This window comes from Onychostruthus taczanowskii, unplaced genomic scaffold, assembly GCF_017590055.1.
Source record: "Onychostruthus taczanowskii isolate IOZ18803 unplaced genomic scaffold, ASM1759005v1 scaffold83, whole genome shotgun sequence".
NCBI lineage: Eukaryota > Metazoa > Chordata > Aves > Passeriformes > Passeridae > Onychostruthus > Onychostruthus taczanowskii.
This window is the reverse complement of record NW_024506221.1, coordinates 15,343-38,333: the sequence shown is the minus strand read 5'-3', so window position 1 is coordinate 38,333 and position 22,991 is coordinate 15,343. Positions and strand designations below refer to the sequence as shown.

Sequence of the window (22,991 nt, the reverse complement as noted above, 5' to 3'; positions counted from 1 at the left end):
TGTATGCTGCATTTTGAGGCTGTAGCTGACTCCATAACAGTCCAGAAACATTTTTGGTTTCTTCCAAAATATGTTTTATTAACATTATTTAAGTAGATGTGTGTTTTACATCTAGTTCCACTCTTAGTTTGAATGGCAAGACTGGCAAGGGTAAACAAGTGCTGTGAAGTAGTAGAGAGAGTCTTCCTTCTGATTTTCTGACAGGTGTGTATTCTGTACAATACAGATTGAAGCCACCTGAACCTGACCAATGTAAAAGATTTTGATCTGGCTACCTTCTTTTCAGTGAGAGCTCTATGTTTCTTCAGAGTTCAGTGCATGGATCCTCCTACCTTGCCCATCCATTTTGCTAACCCAGTTGTTTGCCACACCAGAGACAGCTTGTTCTCCAACACAAAGGAGCATGAAGGCAGCCATTGTCTAATAACATCTTACTTGCTGAAACATCTGATGCAAAATCATCTCTCAAAGTACACCCTTGTGGCCCAAATAGATTTGTAATCACACAGACAATGAACCAAAGGAGGTTTGCTCCAAGACCAGTCCTGTACAGGAACTCTCTTTAAACTGTAGCTTGTCAGTGAAGAAAGAACAAGGGAGCATGGTGCCTGAAAGCAAAATTATGTCTGGTAATATAACCATTTAGTTTTAGTGATCTTGATCTCACTTTCTTTTAGTGAGCACTAGCAAATTGGATGAAATCATATAGTGAAAATTAAAGAAGTGACCCATATATAAAGGTAAAGAAAGTAAATCTTGTTTTGTGTTTATAACTTTAAGCATTTTGCATAAAAATTCTGTTTCTTTTATGAGGTACAATGCATTGATTAGTAAAAGAACACCTATTTTGAAGCTTTTTTTAATCCATCTGAGCATTTTATACCTTAAGATTTATAAAATGGCTTATTTGTTATGGTTGTTCAGAGAATAATGAGTTATATTCTATTTTTTCCTATTAGTGTCAAGCTCATGTAGTTAAAAGTTTGATTTAAATTCCAATGTAACAGTATTTTGTATTATAATGTATGAATATTCAATGTGCTTTTTTCTAAGACAACAAAGGCTTTCTCAAAACATGTTTTGCATCTTAACTCCAGGATATACTAAGCAAAACAACTGTTATCAGCAGTTATTAGCAGAACTGACTTTTCCTGGTCATTATGTCCTTCAGAATTTTGGAACAAATGTATCTTATCCTTTTGTGCCTACCCTGGCTATTTAGAGACTGAAAGAGGAAAAATGGCTTTCCTGCTTTTCAGTTTCCAGTTGGTTTGAAGTTTTTAAATTAACGAGTCGCTTCACATGATGATGATTTTTTCTTTTTTTTTTAATTTTTGACATTACTGTGTTTTTAGAACAAGTTTCTGTGGTCAACAGTTGATACAGCATTTGAGAGCCTCACTGTGTGGCTCCTTCAGATATGTCTGTAAGCTTAGTAGTTTTCTGAATAGATATGCATAATTTGAATTCATTTACTTTAAGTGGTGTTAGTAGATTATGATACCATTAAGTTTTCTGGTAGGCCATCATAATTTAAAATACATATAGGTTTGTTTTCCAGAAGAAAGTGCACCTAACACCTGTTTTTTTTATTTAAAGGTAAATGTTTGAATGCTATTCATCCTGCTCTGAGGTTCAACTGACTATTTTTGGCTCAGTTAAAGACTGTGGATTATGAAATCAGTGTGCCCAGGATCTTTCATCACAGTGTCTGTCATTTTTCCCATGGATGGGCTTGTCATTGCATAGGGGTTAAAAAGTTGAAAATACCCATTAGCTGTCCCTCAAATTTACTGGTTCTTCCATTATGTTTACATGTCATTGTCTTCTCTGACCATTGTAGGAAACCCTGTTTTCCTCTTCGGATGCTTACTGCTACTCTCACCTTCGGAGCAGTCCTGACTGATCATGAATCTGATGCACCCTGTTACCAAAAAGGATGCTGAAGTAAATATTTGAATAATTTTCCTGGAGTGTCCTCTTTCCCTCTAGGATTTGTGTAAGTGCTGATGGATTTGAATCTTGGAGTTCTGAAAGCTCATGGTTACTGCTTTTCTAGGTGCATTTTGCAGAACACTGCAGTTGAGTGGCATAAAGGGCTAGAGAAGAGGATTAGGCTTCTGTCTTTCAGTGCCTGCTGGCTGTGGATAGGGCAAGGTCTGTGTCTCCACGTGGCAGCCATCATGGGAGAGCTGTAGCAATGGATGGTAAAGACTAAATAAAAGGAGTGTCTATTCAGCTTCTGCCTTCATAGTTGTTAGAAGAGTGTCAGACTTCATGGTAAAGAATTTCCTGTCACATTCCAGCAAAGATGTTAAAGATTTTTGAAGATGACTGGAACAAAGAATGGTGCTGCATGGTGTCAAATCCAGTTGGCAGCTGGTTGCTAATGAGGTTCCCTAGAGCTCAGAACTGGGGCCTCATCCTGTTGAGAATCTTTATTGCTGATCCTCACAAGGGGATCCAAGGGCATGCTCAGTCAGTTTGCAGGTGAAACCAAGTTGGGCTGGAGTTGATCTGCTGGAGGGCAGGAAGGCTCTGCAAAGGGATCTGGACAGGCTGCATCGACGGGCTGAGGCCAGTGGGGTGAGGTTCAACAAGGCCAAGTGTGTCTCTGGGTTACAACAACCCCAGGCAGTGCCACAGGCTGGGGCAGAGTGGCTGGAAAGGACCTGGGGGTGCTGGTGACAGCAGCTGAACATGAGCCAGGGTGTGCCCAGGTGGCCAAGAAGGCCAATGGCATCCTGGCCTGGACCAGCAATGGTGTGGCCAGCAGGGCCAGGGCAGGGATTGTCCCCCTGTACTGGGCACTGTGCACCTTGTGTCCATGGATATGTTGCATGGAAGGGAAAGGTTAGGCCCTCTTCAAAAGGAAATGGGAGTCATGGATAGCCTGGGGCAAAGAGAAGACTGAGGTTCTCAACAACCTCTGTGCCTCAGTTTTAAACAGCAAAGTTCCAGCCATGTTAATCAAGTCAAGAAAGGCAAATGCAGAGACTGGGAGAATTAAGACCCTAAACCCTCTCCCCTAGGAGAAGATAAAGTCTGAGACCAGCTAGGTGTCGGGGTCCGCTGTTATGTGTCTCTGCCCCGACACGGGGAAAGGTGGTTCTGGGCGGCCGCGATTGCAAAAGATGAGTCTGGACTCTCAAATTCTCGGTCTTCAGTTTTGTTTATTATCTCTTATCTACAAAGTTTTCTCTTTGCCCAGCCGAGGTCCGCTCAGCAGGACAGTCGAGTGCACTCTCCCCCGCCCACAGGGCGGCTGTGTCTTTTATAGTAAAAATTACGTGTGACATATTTACCTTTATTTCCCAATACTATTCACCCTTATAGACAAGTGTACCTTTACTATGAACCAATCCCTAAGTGCCAACATCACCACACAAAATGGAAGACATGAAGAAGAAAGAAGAACACAGGTCCACGCCCTGAATCCTCCATCTTGCCTTCATGACCCCCCTGTACCTATTTTTCTAAAATTTATATTTCTTTCCATAAATGTATCATTCACACCCAAGAAGTTCTCATTTCCTCCTTCACAGGTTCTTCTCCTTTTGATGGATCGATATCCAACCACCAAACTTTTTTGGCAGCATTCCAGGGTTTCCGAGCCCCCCAAGGGCTCCCCTGGTGTCTCTGCACATCTACAGTGATGTGCTGAGATCCCACAGCTAAGGAGCCTGAATGTGCACAAATCCATGGGATTCAATAAGATTCATCTGTGGGTACTGAGGGACATGGCAGAAGAAGCTCCTAAACCACTATACATAATTTCTAAAAAATTGTGGCTGTTAAATGAAGTCTCTAATGACTGAAAAAACGGAACTGTAAACCCCATTTTAAAAAAGGGGAATGCAGAAGCCCCATAGAACTACAGAGCAGTCTCTCCACTGTGCCAGGAAAGAGCATGGAACAGATTGTCCTGGAAATTGTCTAAGGCACATGGAAAACAAGGTGGTGATTGGTGACAGCCAACGTGGCTTTACTAAGGGCAAACCAAGCCTGGCAAATTTGGTGGTCTTCTGTGATGGGGTGCTGCAGTTTTGGTGAACAAGGGCAGAGCAACTCCCATTGTCTATCTGAATTTAAGCAAAGAATTTGACACTGTCCCACTTGCCATCCTTGTCTCTGTGTTGGAGAGATGCGGATTTGATGGATGGACCACTCTGGGTAAAGAGCTGGCTGGATGGCCACACACAAGGAGTTGTGGTGAATAGCTCCTTGTCCACATGGAGACCAGTGACGAGTGGTGTCCCATAGGGTCGGTCCTGGGGCTGATACCATTCCACACCTTTGTCAAAGATGTGGACAGTGGGACTGAGGGCAGTCTCAGCAGTTTGCAGATGACACTGAGCTGGGTGGGGCAGTGGGCTCAGGGGAGGGAAGGGATGGCATCCACAGGGACCTGGGCAGGCTCGAGAGGTGAGAGCATGCAAAGCTCAGGGAGTTCAGCAGGGCCAAGTGCAAGGGCCTACACCTGCGATGGGACAATCCCAGACACCCCACAGGCTGGGCAGAGAAGTGCTTGAGAGCAGCCCTGTGGAGAAGGACTCAGGGGTGGTGGCTGATGTACTCTCATTGAGTGCTCCCAGCCCAGAAAACCAAGGAGTCCTGGGCTGTATCCAAAGAAGCGCTGGCCAGCAGATTGAGAGAGGGGTTGTACCCCTCTGCTCTGCTCTGCTCTGCCGAGACCCCACCTGGAGCACTGCATCCAGCTCTGGGGTCCCCAGCACGATGACAAGGAGTTGTTAAAACAAGTCCAGAGGAGGGCCAGGAGGTTGGTGAGAGGGCTGGAGCACCCCTGCTGTGAGGATAGGCTGAGCGACTGGGGCTGCTCAGCCTGGAGGAGAGAGGATTGTGCGGGACCTCACAGACACCTTCCAGTATCTGAAGGGGCCTACAGGGAAGCTGGAGAGGGATTCTCTGACAGGAACTGGAGTGCCAGGGCAAGGAGGAATGGGTACACACTGAAAGGAGGGAAATTTAGATCAGATATTAGGAAAAAATTATTTAATGTGAGGGTGGTGAAATACTGGAATAAGTTGCTCAGGAAAGCTGTGGATGCCCCATCCCTGGAAGTGTTTGAGGCCAGGATGGATAAGGCCTTGAGCAACCTGGTTTACTGAGAGGTGTCCCTGAACACAGAAGGGAGGGTTAGGATTAGATGGTCTTTGAGATCCTTCCCATCTCTTAATATTCTGTGATTCAATTACTCCATGACATGCTGTCTTTACATTTATAGATGTGGCATGTTCTTTATTCTTGGTGTAACATCTGCACCGTATACCAGAGGCATGTAGTTCATGTAGTTAAGAGCTAGAATAGGATTTGAATGGAACAAGGTTTCATGTCCTGACATGGAGAAGAAGAGCAATTAATAAATGGTCTTAAATATAATATGGGGAAAAGTCTTGCTTTGATGAATTAATGTTTTAATCGCTTGAAGAAAACAGCTTTTATAGGCATCTTTAAGTGAAACACACACATATGGTGCAATTTTCACTCAGGCAGGTTCTTTGATCACTTTTACATATACAACTTCTTCAGTAAACAGCCCAAGAGCTATCTTGTCACGTGTCATGTATCAGTGTCCTGACAAGCATGTAAGATTTGAGCAGCATTGTGACCTACTAAGTCACTACCTTGGTTTCTGTCAAGTAGTAACTACCAGCTGTCATGCCAAATAAACAGCTGCTAATTGATACTGAACAAAGTGGAAGCAGGAAGACTGAACCAAATAACCAGCTCACATCTGGGAAAAGTCATGGAGGTCTCTCTTCCCAGTTATCTCCTCTTTTTCACCAACTTAGATGCCTTACATTTGCTAATGTAGTACTTTTTTTTCTTAGTCTTCTGCTGTTTTGGCAAGTGGAAGTGACTTATTGTATGGTTGAGTACTAGAGAAGAACTATAAGAGGACGAGAAGGTGCAGAATGGTTACAGGATGAGGAGCAGCCACTGACTGTGGATGGAATCTTCGACTATTTAAGCTTTCTGGTGTGCATGTGAAATTAGCATTTTTCAAAGGCTTCCTGCTTGGCATTGCAACCAGCTTGGTCATGCCTGTTCTTGCAGTTCTGTACTCCACTGTGATGGGATAGGTCATAGTATGTTCAACTTAAGCATTATTCCAAAATGTTTTTATGAATTGCCAATGCTTCTGAGTTCCAGCTCCTTCCTAAGAAAGTATGGGATTACTGGAGCTAGTTAAAGGAATGTGATAAAAATTTTGTTTGCTTTATTCTTGGAAAGAGCTGAACTATTTTGGTTGAAATGCAGCCTCTTCTGTCTCATACCCCCCCAAAAACAGTAAATCCACATGTAGGACATCAGAGGAAGCTTTATCTCTTGTTATGGCGAATAAACGAGGAGTTAGAGACATGCATGTGCCTGCAGGGCTGTGATCTTCCTGTCTCAGTGGAGATGTGGTGGGATAGTTCCTGTGTCTGGAGTGCTGGAATGGAAGGATGCAGGTTCTTTAGGAAGGGCAGGCAGGGAGATGAGGAGACGATGTCGCCTCCTGTGTCAGTGACCAGCTGGAGAGCACGGAGCTGTGCCTGGGGTGGGTGAGGAGCTGACAGACAGGGGACGGGTCAGGGTTAGAGGGAGGACAGGGACAGGGGACATTGCAGTGGAGACTCTGCATATGAGCAGCCTTGTGCTCATAAACCCTGGTGTTCATGGGGGTCTTCAACCTTCCCAGTATCTGTTGGAGGGACAGCACAGCTGGGCATAGGTAATCCAAGAGGTTTTTGGAATTGTTGGTGGTAACTTCATTCTCCAAATGACAGTGGAGTCAATGTGAAGAAGTGCTGTGACAGACTGTGTTGTCACCAACAAGGAGGGGCTGGTGGGAAGGTGAAGCTCAGGGGCAATCTTGACTGCTATGACTGTGAAATCTGGAGTTTGATTGAGGTCCTTACGGCAGCAAGGACAATAGGCTCATTATTCTGAACTCGGGAAAGATTTTGGCCTCTTCAGGACACTGCTTGGTAGAACACCATGGGATAAAGCTCTGGAGGGAAGAGGGCCCAAGAGAGCTGGATGATATTCAAAGATCATCTTTTTCAAGTTCAGGATTGATACATTCCAACAAAGAGGAAGTTGGTTAAAAACACTGTGAGGGCTGCTTGGATGAGCTCACACACAAAACAAGGCCTATACAGAGTGAAAGCAGGGACAGGTAGCCTGGGAGGAATACAAAAAGCAGGGATCAGATTAGGAAAGCTGAAAGTCCTGATATAGTTAAATCTGGCCAGAGACATAAAGGGCAATGAGAAAAGCGTCTGGTGTTGTGCTGGTACAGAATACTTGGAAGATCTGCTGTTTTTTTATTGCCATCAGTGGTGTAATTCATCTTTACTTATTTGAGAACAAGAACATACACCCTACATGAATAAGTAGTAATATATTCTCTTTATGTACTGGCTTCCTTTCTTGTTGGTACCCATCTTGCTACTGCTGTATTTTAGTAATATGTCACTGGACAAACTCCTCCTCTTTTTTTTTTTTTGTTGTATCCCACATATCCTTTTCTGTTTTTTACTGTCATAGCCTTAAAGTTTATGAAATGCTTCCCAAGACAAAGTTAAAATAATATTTAAGTTGATTTCTGACAGAGACTGAGCTGAATGCATTGTTTTTACCATGTTTTTCTCTTTTAGAATACTGTAAAGTTTAATTTTTTAGCAAATCCAAGAAGTTTTTGTGGAAAGAATCATAGCATAGGGCATAACCTCTATTGCCTATATCCGACTTAGATCTCTGTCCAGTGACCTGGTGCACACCTACTTCTTGGCATTATCTGAACCTGTGGGAGGAGGAGATACTTTGTTAGGACTTTAAGCTACTGATATGCCTGTTCTAGGGAGATAGTACTTGCCTCCCACCTGAGCCTTCCTGAGACACAGGTTTGATGGAGAACTGAAATTCCAGACAAATCTGAAAACCTAATGTGAAACATGGACCCCAACTAGCTGCAGAATACTAATGCCCACCTGTTGCTTATGAGCATAGCAACTAGAGCTACTTGTCCAGGAAGTAGGAATACTGGGCTCTAGGCCCTTGTGTGGTTAAGGGAGTCTGACAGCTCTATTTTCTACAGGCAGTTCTTCTACTTACTAGCCAAAGGAGTAGCGTGGGTTGCCATTCATGGTGGAGTTGGGCCACTTTACAGACAGGTTCCTACAGACAAGTTGATGAAGCGTGGGCTGGATGAGCAGTGGGGTGAATTGAAAACTGGTTTAATAAATGGACCCATAGAGTGGTGATCAATGGGGAAGTCCATCTGGAGGGCAATCACTGGTGATGTACCCCAGTGGGTAATACTGGATTCAGTCCTGTTCAACATGTTCATTAATGTTCTGGATTAGAATGCTGTGGCAGAGCCTGCTTGCTGATGACAGAAGACGGGAAGGGGTGACTAATAAGCCAGAGGGTTGAGCTGCTGTCCATAGAGATCTTGGTAAGCTGAGAAACGGGCTGGCAGGAGCTTCAATATGGAGAAGTGCTAAATCCTTCATCTGGGGAAGTACAACCCCAGATGGCAGTACAGGGGCCTGGCCAGGTGGAGCTCAGCTTTGCAGAAAATGCTCTGGCAGTCCCTGACACCAGTAGAGTATGAGCTGGCAACGTGCCCTTGTGACCAAGAATGCTGGTTTCCTGGGCTGTGTTAGGACTGCAACCAGCAGGTCTAATGAGGTGATCCTGTCTCTCTGTTCAGCACTGCTGAGCCCACGCTTGGAGTATTTAGTCCAGTTCTGGAGTCCCGATAGCAAGAGAGGCGTGGACATACCAGAGAGAGTCCAGGGAACAGCCACAGGTCAGTCAATGTACTGGAGCATCTGCCATATGGGAGCTGCATCTGTTCAGCCTGGAGAAGAGAAGGCTCAGAGGAGGTCTCATCAGTACCAAAGAGCCACAGTCCTCCCAGTGACAGGACCAGAGGCAGTGGGCACAAGCTGAAACACAGGAGGTTCCTTCTGAACATCAGAAAGTACTTTTTTTTGCTGTGAGAGTGAATGAGTACTGGAGCAGGTTACCCAGGGAGTTTGTGGACTCTCTGCATCAAAGGAGATCTTCAAAAGCTGTCTGGACATGGTCCTGGGGAGCTGGCTCTAGGAGGACCTGTGTAAGTTTGGATCAGATGGTCTGTAGGAGTCCTTTCCAAACAAACATTCTGTGATTCTGTAAGTGCTGACAGCAGCAGTTGAGGCAAGGAGAGTGTTTGATTTTTGTAATTTTTTCCTATAGAACTCTAGATTCATCTGTCCTTTTAGAAGAAATCAGTCTACTACTTTGGTTTCCTCCTTCTTAACCTAGAATCTGAGGTTTTTTGTGTGCACAGTAGTTCAGTAGTTCTTTTCTTCAAAAAGAAAGGCAAAGAGAGGTGCCTTCCTGTGTCTTTGCAGAGTGCACTCAGGTCTGCTGCCGGAGCAAAACTGGGAAAAAGCCAATACGAATTCACCCTCTTTTGGGTGAAAGGTAACTTGGACTGTTATCCTCTTCCTGAACAATTTGTTTACTAGGTGGTGATGAACAAGATAGGTAGATAATTTCTTCTCCTGCAGGAGCCTTCATTTTCAAAAGAATTCACTAGATGAATCTGCTTAGGAAATTCTGCAGGCTGAATATCAAGTGAATAGAACATTTCTTACCAGTTAGTTACATGATCCTTGGAAAGTTAAACATGTGTGTGGATTGGATTGCCTTCAGCAGTGTTTTAGCTACACTTATCTTTCTGTTTTTTATCGGAAATGTACGCAACTTGTCTTAGTAAAATTACATCAAATTTCTCCATTGTTCAGGAAAGTAACACTTAGACAAAGTAATACTTCACTTGAATATAAGTGAGAAAAGCTGAATAACATTATTAACTCTGACACAAATGCTAACAGAGTATTAAAAGGGCATCTTCACTTTACTTTTAAGAATAAAAACCATCATTTTAATTTTTATTTTATGACAGCATTTTCTGCCCATACTTACTGAGAAGGAAATGTTCAGCAATTTGATTTGGATGTTTGTCCTGCTCTGCAGTTCTGTAGCAGGTATGTTTTGGATTATTAGCACCTGTCTTGCCATAAGAAGGTTTTCTGAAAGGTAACATTCTCCAAATGAAATTTTGAAGAGTTCTGAAATATATTGCAGCTTAGTTGTAAATTTTAGTCTTACTGTTTTAATGTATTTTTGGATATCATAAGTAATAATGATAAATGCTTGTAAATTACATAGGAATGCTTTATAAAAACAGGCTTAAAGTACAAGACTTTATTTTCTTCATTTAGGGCTATTAAAAAAGTGTCTGAGTGGAAACTTCCTCATTATGTCTGTGAAGTTGTTGAAACATCAGTCTAATATATAAAAGCTATTGTAACACAGTAATTAATGTGAACTGCATTTTCAAACAGGAATGTCTGATGTGAATGACTAACTGAGCATTTTATTTTAATTCTGTATGAAAAAAATTAATTAAATTATCTGCAGACAACAAAACAACTTTTTTTCCTCTACTATTTTAAGAGGAATATGGCTATGCAATGTCTTTGATTTTGTTTTTAGATGAAAACTCTATCAGAGATGCTGACATTTTTCCTTCATCTCCTGAAATTGAAAGAGGATCCTCCCTGGAACTATCCTGTGTTCTTAGAAAGAACTACATGCCACAGAGGAATGCAAGCCACATAATTTGGAAATTGAATAATGAATTGATTGCTCCAGAAAACTATAAAATTGTGAATGAGACTGTATCTAATATAATCATCCATAATTTCACGTACAGCAAAGCTTATGTGCAATGCTTAATGGACAAGAAACTACCTTTGGTTCACACAGAAGTTAAATCTGGCTGTAAGTAGAAAGGCAGAAAAAATAATCTTAATTCTTTTTAACAACTTACTATAAAAATTTTACTTTTAAAACATCTGCTTTTGGTTGTGTTATTTTAAAACACGTGTATTCAAGTAGATATATATATATATATATACACACATATATATACACATACATATTTATACACACATATGTATTTTTTTTTTCTGAAATAAAGCATGAAATTACCAGCATTCCTTACTGACACGGCTCTATAACCTCTCTGACCCTGACTTTTGCCTAGCTGAAGTTTTCTGTTGAGTTCCAAAGATAGTGGGTCTGTTCCTTTGGTTATATCTTCTTTCTAGCCTAGCCAATCATTTCTCCAGAGAGGATTTCCTTTCTAATCCTCTCTTCTAAAGAAATTAAAATACACTCTCTAAAATAGGTATACAAATTCTCTAATTTATTGAACAGATTAAGTCCAGAGTATACTAACATATGCCTGGGGGTCCCATTCTAATAAAGAAGCAATAAAAGCAAAACGTCTGTAGAAAAAAATCCAGCAAAATCTTAATGTGCTGTAAGCACGTTGATAAAAGAAAGATCTTTTGACAGTTCTATTAGATGGGACAGAAAAATACTGTTTTGAAAAGAGGGCTTTGTCAACCAGTTGATCTCACAGGGCAAAAGTTCTCTTCTACTCCAACTTCTAACAGTGAAGAAATTGAGCTGTAACAAGAAAGTCTATTAGGGTGTTACATTTTTATGGATGACTTCAGACTGTAGAGATTGCAGAAGATTGTTTCCTTTGTGCTATCTTGCTTAGAAGATAAAGAGTCCAGAATTAGCAATGTCTTCACGGTCACACAGATCTGTTTCCCAGGAATTTGTCTTCTGCACTCTCCAGGCTGTGCATGTTTCTCAGATTTGAGTTTTTTATAGGGTAAACAATTAGATATTCTGGGAGAGAACCAAAAGGAGTTCTGTTTGTCAGAGTATGCCTTTTTTTTTTTTTTGTGCTTTTGCTGGTTTTTTTTCCTCTTACTTTCTGGACTCACATTAAACTACAGGTGTGTTGCAGAGGAGAGATGGGGTGTGCCTGTGCTTAGATATTCAAGACAGCGTATGCAGTGGTACATGATAGTTAGAGTTACTGCCTTTAGGCACACTTACTAAAGTATTTATGAGAAATAGTTGGAGAAAATCTTACTGTCTCCTCAGGGTAAGAAAAAGTGTTTTTGATTTTTGTATTGTGAGGAGTTCTGAGGGCAGTGAGGGATGATGAAATGAAGCGCTATGAAGACACTGAATGAAGTTTGCCATAATTGCTTTTTAACCAACAACATCAGATGTACATAAAGTTACTTATTTTTACTGGATTGTTTTTAACCTTTGTCACTGTAGTTCGTCCAGATACGCCAGAAAATATTTCCTGTGTTTATTTCTATGATGTTAACCTTACCTGTACCTGGAATGCAGGAAGAGAAACAAGTTTTACAACGAAGTATACTCTTTACCGAAAACTGTAAGTACCAGATACACCGGGCACTGGGTTGCTGGGGTGTGGCAACCAGTTCTCTTCCTGTCTCATCCTGACTTCTGTTCAAAGAAAACTTGAAATCATCATGGAGTCTTGGCATTTCTTGGTAATTTAAATTGGTTAATTCAGGGTTGGTAATTGTTGAAAATACTTGCAGTCTGATACATTTTTAGTGTGCTGTATAAAGGAAATAAACATTTTCAACCAATATTCAGTAGAGAAATATTTATATCAGAACTGATATTCCCTTGTTCTTTGAAGTAACATTACTAATAAGATTGAAAGTTGAGTGACCATCCGCACAAATGGTGAATGGAGGCATTTTATGGGAGAGTTTCCCAGAAACTTTCTATTTAATGAACTAACTAATTGTGAGGGCGTAAAAATGCTGCTTCCTCATCTGCTTTAAAAAATTCCCGTCAAAATTCATTAAGCCACTGCTTTACTGCAGTATTTTGCTTGGCTCCAGTAACATTTAACCTAGTGACCCTTGGAATCATAAGGTTTCAGTCAAAAAATCCAGAGTTGTTCTTTTGGATTGCTTGGGGATTTCTGTTTACAAATACAACTTATGTGGTCTGATGCTTTCCAGTGTAGAAGCAGAGATACTTGGTTTTTTCAATTTCAGTTACACTTTAAATGTTGGTTAGGAGCTTGCTTTTTCATAAGTGACTGTGAAAATAGTGAAATCAGTGTTGTTCCAAGGCAGATCTCAGATAGGATTTTAAAGGTGATAGTACAGATTTGTCCCAGATGTACGTGTCAATCTGTCCTTTATAGTGCTGCTTCTAATAGTGGTCTTTTTCTGCCTAACCAAGATTCCAGGTAATATTGTTTCATGAAAAGATTTCTATAATATCCTAAGGTTATTCTTGAGAATGGGAAGGAATTCAGACTCTGGAGGGTACTTTTTCATATTGTACTAGTGTATACTATCTTTGTAATTTAAATTATAGGGTAGGAAAATCTTTTTAGTTTTATCTCCATTTTAGCTTTGACATTTTAGACTTCCATCTTTTTAATGTGGAACTTTCTTACTACTTCTAGTGTTTCTATATTTTATAATGTAGCTGCATTTGTGAAGCCAGAAGTTAAAACAGCCATTGAAAGCGCATTGCAGTATTATTCCTTCCTGTATAAGCACAGACTTTTTATTAACCACAAAGTGAATTGGATTGCAAAACTGTTTCCAGCCAAGTATAAACCAAGTTTTTATCCAGGTATCTCCCTAGCTGAGTTTAGCCTGTAGCTACAAAAGCACTTGTACAAGGGGGCAGGGAAATTAGGAAAGGGTATTCGTTTGCACAAACATGTCATCTAAAAATCTTCACTGGTAAAAAAGTCTTGCAACCTCAAAGATATATAAATAATAGCCTAACAATTTGTTTGAATTTTTCTAAGAAAGTCCTCTAGTTTCTAACTGCTTTCATTTTTCTCTTTTTTAGGACATCTTTTCCAGATGCAGTCAGCTCCTGCCAGACTACAACAGAGTCATGTTCATTTTTTTATCCTGACAATGTTTATAGTAATGATTTTTGTTTTCAAGTAGAAGCTAAAAATGTTTTGGGTGCATCCTTAACAGAGTGTGTCCCTATACCTTTGCAAAAAATAGGTAATTTAAAAAGAATCAATAAAGATTTAATTTATGACCTTTTCATGTAAAATTCTTCCAACTGGTTGGTGTTAACAGCAGTAATTTTCAGCAGTTTCTTGATCTTACTGTGAGGTGGTGAGAAATGACAGGGTGTTGTTTTCATACTAGGCAACATTTAACTGCAACAATATTTCTTTAAGCTAATATCTGACATATCCATTATAAATTACTACGTTTTTAATTATTGAGAAGTAAAGGCCATATATTAAAACTTTTTGTCAACCCAATTGGTACTCAGACACTACTTAGATATTTTGAGTGGTATCAAGTTATCAGTGCAACACCTGGCTGCAATGGATTGTGATATTATAATTTCTCAAGGGCCACCCATCATATGCTCTGCTATTCCACATTCTGGTTAGGAATGTTAAAAAAAAAACCACCTGTTCTATGTGCAGTAATAATTGCACATAGGAGCAATAATAATATTTTGTCTACCTCTTCTCCCTCTGTCCTGTGTTTCTCCTGTGTTCATTTTGGTGGTGTATTTAAGCAGTAACCCTTATAATGGAATACTTTTTGCTGCACTCATCATCAGTCACATCCTTTATTCTTGTATTCAGATCTACTGTGACTCTTCATTACTTTCCACACTCTCTAGGCCAGACATGTCTTTTCTCATTGCTAGTCCATTCTTTTCCCATTGTCTCCTTCACACTTCTCTCCCCCCTCAGATAATTTCCAGCTGAATTCTTTCCTCATCTGCAGTTCAGTCTTGTCTTTGGCATACCAGCTCTGCTTCATTTGTGTTCTCTTCTGTCTCTGGGTATTTTTCAGTGCTGATACAAATGAAAGATGTGTGCACATCTGAGAGCAGGTTTGTGAGGAGAACCACAGCATCCTAGAAAGGCTTGGGTGGACAGGAACACCTTCCACCAGACCATGTTGTTCAAAATCCCGTGTAATTAAATCAGTTGTGTGTGCAATTTCTCTTACAGATAATTTCCCATATGTAGAATTATATCTACAAAATAAACCATCATATGAATACTCTGATAGGATGTGTGTTACTGGGATAAGGATTTAACTTCTTGGAACACATACAGACAGAGAAATTCTGAACTTTTATAGAAGTATTTTCTTCTCTTAATGTTTTTGTTTCTTCATTCTAGAGAAATTTGCCCCTCCTGAAATACTTTCAATTAAAAAAATCCCTGGTATAAAGCAGTTACTTACGGTAACCTGGAAGATGCCTGAGAAGATTATCCCTTTAAAACATATAATTTGCCAGGTTCAATACAGAAACTTGTATTCAAACTTTACCGTAAGTTGTGTCATTTTTCTTTTGCATGGCAGTTTCTTTGTGACTAACTTCTTAATATCGTAAGACTTTAAGTAGAAAAAAGGCAACAAGTTGTTTAAAATAATGATAATAACCTTGTTATTTTAGTGAAATGTTACCAGGGGTGCATGATCTTAAGAACACGGTTTGGTTTTCTAGGGTTAATTGTTCTTTTTCTTTTAGTCATTATCTGTTTTGGTACATATTGTGCTTCTTAGAATTACTCTGTGGAAGGATGAGGGATGACCTTAGGCCAAGGGATTACACATGCAGTCAGAGCAGTATTTTGTTTTTCCCTTGCATTCTGGTGTTGAAAACAGCACTCACTCAGAACCACAGTATTTGAATCTGATTAATATGGAATGATGTTAAATTTATTTTAAAGTGAATGAAAATACAAATTTTGCAAGATGAAAATAAAGGAAATTCTTTTCATAGTTTGTCTTTCTGACGCTTAAATGGAATGGTCGTAAAAACCCCCAGTATTTGCGTATTTCAGATTATCTGTTCCTGTGGTCTTCATATGGAAGGGATTGTATTTGTAGTTTTACTGTTTCTTCTTCCAAATTAAAGAACTGGCCAAGTTTCTTGGATTGTTGTTTAAATTCATTGAACTGAGATGTATTCCTTGATGTTACTGTTTTACACACCACATATATAATTTTGGGAAAGAAAAATTCATCAAAGTAGTCATTGGAGCTTTAAAAACACTTCTAATATTAAAGCCGTTTCTTACTAGTGTCCTTCTCACATTTTCAAGCATTGTTACTGTAAATATGACGTACTACTTCTTGAACTCAGGATGATTGGATGGGCAGGATGGCTCAGGTCCAGTTGGGGTATTAGAAATGTAACTAATGATTGTTTACAAGACCTTATGTCTTTATCTCTTTGGAGCCAAGGCACCGGTGTCCTTGTGACACTTACATTCTATGAGATCCTTATGTTTTCAACATTTGGAAAGGACCTCATAGTCCTTGGAGGGCTACAGCTTTATTGTGTATTTTGTCTAGTTTTCAGCACCTGCATTAGAAATCACCTATCTGTTTTTTTTGCTATCAAATACAGCCTATGTCCATTTGCTTCCTCAGCTCACACCTGCATTTTCACACAGACATTTCAGAAGAAACAGCAGCTATCCATGACTAGTAAAGACATAGGAGCTGTTTTTGTCAGCACATACATGCAAAAAACCCCCACAAACAACCCTAAAACCAATCCCCAAAAAAACCTAGCTAAAAAATATTTGCACAAATGACAAATATCTTCTTGGCCTTTAAAGTTATCTGACCAAACCAGTCTAAATAGTTTGGTGTGAACTGTTTTTACTGAGTGAAAGACATGTGTCATGTTTTTGTAATTGCATATACTAAATTTCTAAGTTTCTGATTTTAATGCAATATTGTTAACAGCCTTTTGGCAAGTAATTAAAACGTAGTATGATGTGTCTCCAGTTCTGTGTCAGGTTCTGCCAGAGGCTGATAGTAGTTTTGGAGCCTTTTTAATTTTAGATTTGTTGCAGAATCTGTCACCTACAGTGGTTTGGAGACCCCTGAATTCACTTTCGTAGAAGCAGGTATTTTTTGACAGCGAGTTTCTTGAGATCAGAACAGACTAAAATGTTCAGTTACATTAGGCAGTGCATTTCTCATTATGGTGTTCATATGAGTGGATGTCTGCATTTGTTGTGGTTGTTATAGTACAGTCTGCATTGTTATAGACTGATTCACTTTTCATTGGAGGGTTCAACTGATGGAAGCCAAGAATTTCTTTACTGTGTTTTAGCCCTGTTGTGGGTGTTGAAGTGAGTGAGGTTCCTTTTAAGACGAGGAAATTACTCTCATTGTCATTACATATATTACAACTATACCACATAATTTATTTCTTACACTCCCATCTTCCTTCACCACTAACAGGCTTCATCTTATTTTTTACCTCTTGGTACCAGAATTTTTTGTCTTTTCATTTACCTTTTCATTTTAATCCTATGCTGATAATGTTTGGGCCAGCCCACAGCAACACTGTTGTATGGCCAACAGCTAGAAGGCCTTGTAACTCGGAAGAGATGAACAAGACAGGAAACAAGTACCCAGCTGACTCACAAACTGTGAGGGATCACTGGGGGAATCACTGCTTCCCCTGGGATGCTGCTGTGGGACATCATTGTAGTAATGGCTTTAGCAATAAGCACTTGCTTCCCACCAGTGGGAACTGCATTCCTCTAGCAGCTTCTGTGCACAGCCGCTCTAGAATCACATGTGAGCTGCACGTGGTTCGAGCCACAGGTCAGTCAGTAGAGACCTAGTTTAGGATCAAGTTTTTCAAACCCTGGAGTTTTACAGGAGGAACAAAGGTGCTATGCAGAAGAATGAAGTATAAAACAAGCAATCTTGAGTTTCAGAGGAGTGAGGTGCATACACTAAAACTACATTTTCTGTGGTTTTTTTAAGAAAATAAGTCATATATCTGCACTAAATTTTATATCAAATAATTTATATAAACTCATTTTTGTTCCTGTTCCTATTTCCAGGAATTTGTCAATGTCTCAATGATTTCTAAGAAGAATATAGGATCATGTAATCTCACAGGTCTGTGGGACTCCACAGACTATTCTGTTGCCGTTCGGTGTGTCAATAATGAGTCAGCATTTTGGAGTGGATGGAGTGGAGAGAAAAACGAAAGCACAGAAGAAAGTGGTAAGCTGCCCACCTGTGGAAGTTTTCTTCTGTTATACTTGGAGGCATTAGGATTTAGTAGGGAAAAACTGTGTTACAGTGTATTATCCTCTGTTGAATTTAGAATCCTGTTGCTTAAACAGAACATGTGTATTTTGTTTAAAGATAGAAGAGGAAAACTGAAAGACAACAGCAAGTATTGGAGGAGATTTAAAAAGTGATTCAAACAACATAGGACTAAGGAAGAAAACAGATGAGTAGACACTGAAGAGAGGGAAAATTAAGAATATAGATGAAGATTGAACAATGCAAAGTAAGATAGTAGCAGAAAAGTAATGCAGCATGTGTGTTCAAGGAAATGAATTATAAGTAGTGCCCGCAGCTGGCAGGGGAGGTCTGACTTCTTTCACGGACCGGAACCAAGAGAGTTCCCCTAGAAGTTCTCTGCTTTTTAACCCTCTGTGTTCTCAGAGGTAGTCTATGTCTTCAGTAGCCACACCAGGTGCTAATATTCAAATCTGACTACTGATTGTTTTTGACTACAGCTTCCCAAAAAACTCCCTTCCTTCTCAACCTAAGACAGTAGAGAAATCAAAATGCCAGTTTTAAAACAAGACTAGAAAATCTCTTCTGGGAGACTCAAGAACTGAACAAATAAAAGCAAGCAGTAGGAAACTTATGGAAAGAAAAAAAGAAGTACCTAATTAGGGAAAAAAAGGCGTAGCATTACAGAAGATACTTTGAGTAAGTTTCTCTTAGACTCTATGTTTGAAACCTTTTGATTGTTTTCACCATATTAGAGAAACCTTTTGATTGTTTTCACCATGTTAAAACGGTCTTTTTAATACAGCAACAAATTGCAAGTATTTTCTTTCTTTTTTTTGTCTTTAAACAGCTCCTTCAGGAAAAGTGGATTTGTGGAGAGTAATTGAGTCTTCACGCTCATCTAGAAATAGATCTGTACATCTTATGTGGAAGGTATATACGTTCTTTTGTGAATTGGTAATCATGTTTATGTCCTGTAGCAGATGTTGTATTTACATATTTCAGTGTTGTAGGACATGTAACTGCCAGAGGCATTTGATGTTATCAGAAAAAAAAAAAGCTCACTGAACTAAATTAGAATTGAAAAGGCTTTTGTTTACTGAATGGTAGATGAATGGAGTTTTGTAATCTGTGTGGAAAGGGAGCGTTTAATTGTGTTCAGATCACTGGAAAATCTCATTGAAAGTCCTTAAACTGCATTTAAATAATCCAGTTTACTAAAGCTGTGTTTAAATTCACTTTAATCTTCTAGTAAAGTGTCCAAATCTCACCATTTGACTTTTGAAATCCATCAAGGAAATTATCGTGGCTCTCTGTCCTGAAGATGGGCCTGAAGAAAATACCTTGCTTTTCTAAATACAGTATAATAGTTTTGTAATTGGATCTTTAATACAGCATGCATTTTTGCTTGTGCCAGAAACACTGTGAAAAACTTACTACTTACTACTGTGTATTTTTTTAATAGCCATTAAAAAGCTTTCTGCCTTCTGGGAGAATTCTAGGCTACAAAATACGGTATTTTCCAGAAAACAAGGCTGCACAAAAAAGGACAAACAACTCTACTGAACAGAAAATAACCTTACTTTTAAATGAAGAGGCACATATAATATCTGTCACTGCTTATAACTCTGCTGGAGAGTCTCCTGAAACTATTTTGAGGATTCCATCCCCTGATGAAAAATGTAAGATTTCTCAATGTCATATTTTTGTCCTTAATGAAAAAGTGATTTTCATTATATCTGTTTAAGTTCTGAAATAGTGGAAGCAAAACTGTGCTAAGGACTTCTGTCATATGTATCTATCTGTATCTTGTAATATTTTGCCATCATGTATCATATTTCTGTTATAGACAATTATTGTTGGGGGTTTTGTTTTGAGATACAGTTGTTAAGATATGAATACTTTATGATGTCTTAGTTGTCTAATTGAATTTCTTTTGTATTACTTTTTGAGGGTTTTTTTGGTTGGTTTAGGTTTTTTCCTAACTTTGCACCTCCCAGATAAGTTTATGGAATGCTACCCAGCTCTTTAGGATCCCGTTGTTAGCTCAGAGGATTGGTTACCACGGGGCGCTATTGCAGAGTATTCAACAACATCATTCAAAGATATGATAAATAGAAGTCTCTAATGTATGTTAGTGGAAGCAGGGAGAGAAGCCTTGTGATCATTGTCATTTCATATGTATTCCCAGAGTACCCTCCCAACCACTGCCAGCATTAGGAAGCTGGCCTGATCTAGTGCAAGAGTTACTCTTTGGCTCTTACGTTTAACTCTGATACTGCTTTGAGCCTTGTGTTGCAATATTCTGTTGCCAGCCATGATCTGACAGAGATGTTGTATTTGACACACTTGAATCCCTTCTAAGAAAAGTTGTTCATGATGTAAGTGCCAGTGTTCCCCTGGAACTGCTCAATCAAATTCCATTTCTAATCAGAAAACTGGATATGTAGATTTAATGTAATTTTGTCCTAGAGGTTGCTGACTACCTCCCTATCCACTTTTGCATCCCACCACAAAGGTTTTCCTGATTTTTCCACACTGTGATGTGCTTTCCCCCCACCACCAGATTCATCTCTTTTTTTCTCTGCTTCATCATGTCTTTTTTGCCTCTGCTTTGCCAAGCTGGGTTTTCACTTAGACTTTCATTGCCTCTATTCTGCAGGCTGATGCAGAATTCACCTTTGCTTCAGTATCATTCTTGACCTTGCTTGACTTGCTTTCCTATTCTATTGCCTTTGTCATCTCAATCAAAATTACTTACAAGCTACCTGCAGAATTGGTAGTAGTTTGGTTTATAAAGTTTTGCATACTGCAAAATTTGGATTCTGAAAGAGAGACTGGTTCTTGAATTCTGTATGTGTTTTTCAACCTTTTTTGAAGACAGAATGGCTGATATTTTCTCTTAAATTTTTAGCCTCTCAGATGATTGAAAAAGTGGTGACCTCTACAACAAATGAAGAACTGGTGGTGCAGTGGATAACCTCTGAACCAGAAACAACCAAATATGTGGTTGAGTGGTATGAGGAACTGGAGATGGACCCTTTTGGTAGATCATGGCAATATGTATCAAATTCTACGAAGTGGAAAAGTAACAAAAGTATGTTTATCAGTTACAGCTGTAACAATGTACAGATGTACATGTACTTATAGGTAGATTGGAAAGAATAAACAAGGAATGAACTGATTCAGCTTTCCTCAGACAGTTTTAAAATGTAACAGCATTATTACATGCTTTACTGAAATCTCCACTGCTAATGTAATAGCATTTCTTAGTCTTACAAATTTTCATGCAACATGCAAGGTAGTGCTTGCTCTCATATAAGATTAGACTACAGAATTTGTGTTAAAGCAGTTCAGTGGCTTGAACTTATGCCAGTAGGGAGGCCTGTGACTGATGTGACTGTTGTATGGCTAACATTTCTTCTGTCAGGGAAATCTAGAACTAAAACAAAAGAGTGAATATGGGAAAAGCTCCTTCATGTGTTTTAGAGAGAGAATGTCATAGTCCTCCACAGGCTGCAGGGGGACGGCCTGCTTCGCCATGATCTTCACTACAGGTTGCAAAGGAATCTTTATATTCCCTGTTCCAGTATAGGTTCCCACCTATGGGAGACAGTCCTTACTGAAGTTCTCTGACATGGGTCCTTCCCACTGGCTGCAGTTACGCACAAACTGCTCCAGTATGACTCCCCTGTGAGATGGCATTCTCCTTCAGGCATCACCTGCTTCAGTGTGGAATCCTCCACTGGCTCTGTTGTGGACTCAGTCACACATCACACCCCCTTCTTCCTTCTTCCCCCACTTTATATAGTTAGCATGATGTCACATGGTCTGGAATATCCCTTTGCTCAGCTGGGGTCACCTGTCCTGGCTGTGTGTCCTCCCAACCTCCCAGGCACCCCCAGTCCCCTCGCCACCATGGCAGGCTCTGTGTGAGGTCTGCTCAGCAATAACAAAAACATCTCTGTATTGTCAGCTCTGTGTTCAGCACAAATCCAAGCACAGCCCCATGCCAGTCACTGGGAAGAAAAGTAACTCTACCCTAGCTAAAACCAGCTGAGGTAATGTATATATAATGGCCATTGCAATAGGTGTAAAGGACTGAAAGAGCGAGCATCAGAAAGCTGATATAATGCAAGGATCTGTTGGTAGCCATTGTTCTTGCTAAGCAAGCCGTAGAGCTTGAGAGGAATGATCTAGGAATCCCTTTACACCGGTTTCATTCCAGGGGATGTAAAGCCACAGGTGTGTCCTCTCAGAGTTGATGGGAGTTGTTGTAAGTAGTGGATGCACCTGGATGACTACTTGGCTCCTGGATTGTTCAGAGTTCAAAATTTCATTTCCAGAAGCTGGAACTATGTCTTCAAACATAAAATTCTACTGGAGAGATCTCACTTGTGGCAATTGTACCCTTGAGTCAGGCTGGTCAGAAGATCTGCAGTTGGCATGACTAGAACATCAGTGTAGAAATAAGAATGATAGAATATTCTGTGTTGTAAGTGGCCCAGAAGAATCTCTGAAGTCCACCTTCTGGCCCTGCACAGGAGATCCCAAAAATCACACTATGTGTCCGAGAGCATTGTCCAAACCCTTCTTGAACTTCACCAGGCTGGTGCTGTGACCACTTCCCTGAGGAGCCTGTTCCAGTGCCAAGTCACCGTTTGGGTGAAGGCCCTTCTCCTAATATCCAGCCTAAGCCTCCCTGACACAGTTACTTGCCATTCCTTCAGGTCCTGAAGGGAGGACTCCCACTACTTTATAATCTGATGCATGAGACAAAGTTGTCTCCTGCAAATCAGTAAACATAAAGATATGTGAAATTAAAAATGCTATCTTTCAGTGTAATTTTGTACTGGTTATTTGAAAATAAAGGCTTCCCCTAAAACCACAGAGATAAGTGATTAGAGATAAGTGATTAGAGATAAGTAGATTCATATAGAGAAGTTGTATGCTGATGTATGATGATGCTGAAGTATAATT

General features: G+C 39.9%; 1 protein-coding gene across 1 annotated transcript in view; it reads left to right on the top strand.

Annotated features, from left to right (window-relative positions):
- IL31RA (interleukin 31 receptor A) overlaps positions 1-22,991 on the top strand; it is a 36,278-nt gene that overhangs the window by 2,033 nt on the left and 11,254 nt on the right. The window contains exons 2-11 of the mRNA XM_041424634.1: positions 1,844-1,999; positions 9,971-10,052; positions 10,564-10,851; positions 12,220-12,340; positions 13,801-13,967; positions 15,122-15,273; positions 17,822-17,987; positions 18,862-18,944; positions 19,477-19,693; positions 20,926-21,108. Coding sequence (XP_041280568.1) covers positions 10,001-10,052; positions 10,564-10,851; positions 12,220-12,340; positions 13,801-13,967; positions 15,122-15,273; positions 17,822-17,987; positions 18,862-18,944; positions 19,477-19,693; positions 20,926-21,108 — 1,429 coding nt within the window. The 5' untranslated portion in view covers positions 1,844-1,999; positions 9,971-10,000. The remainder of the gene's footprint in view (positions 1-1,843; positions 2,000-9,970; positions 10,053-10,563; positions 10,852-12,219; positions 12,341-13,800; positions 13,968-15,121; positions 15,274-17,821; positions 17,988-18,861; positions 18,945-19,476; positions 19,694-20,925; positions 21,109-22,991) is intronic.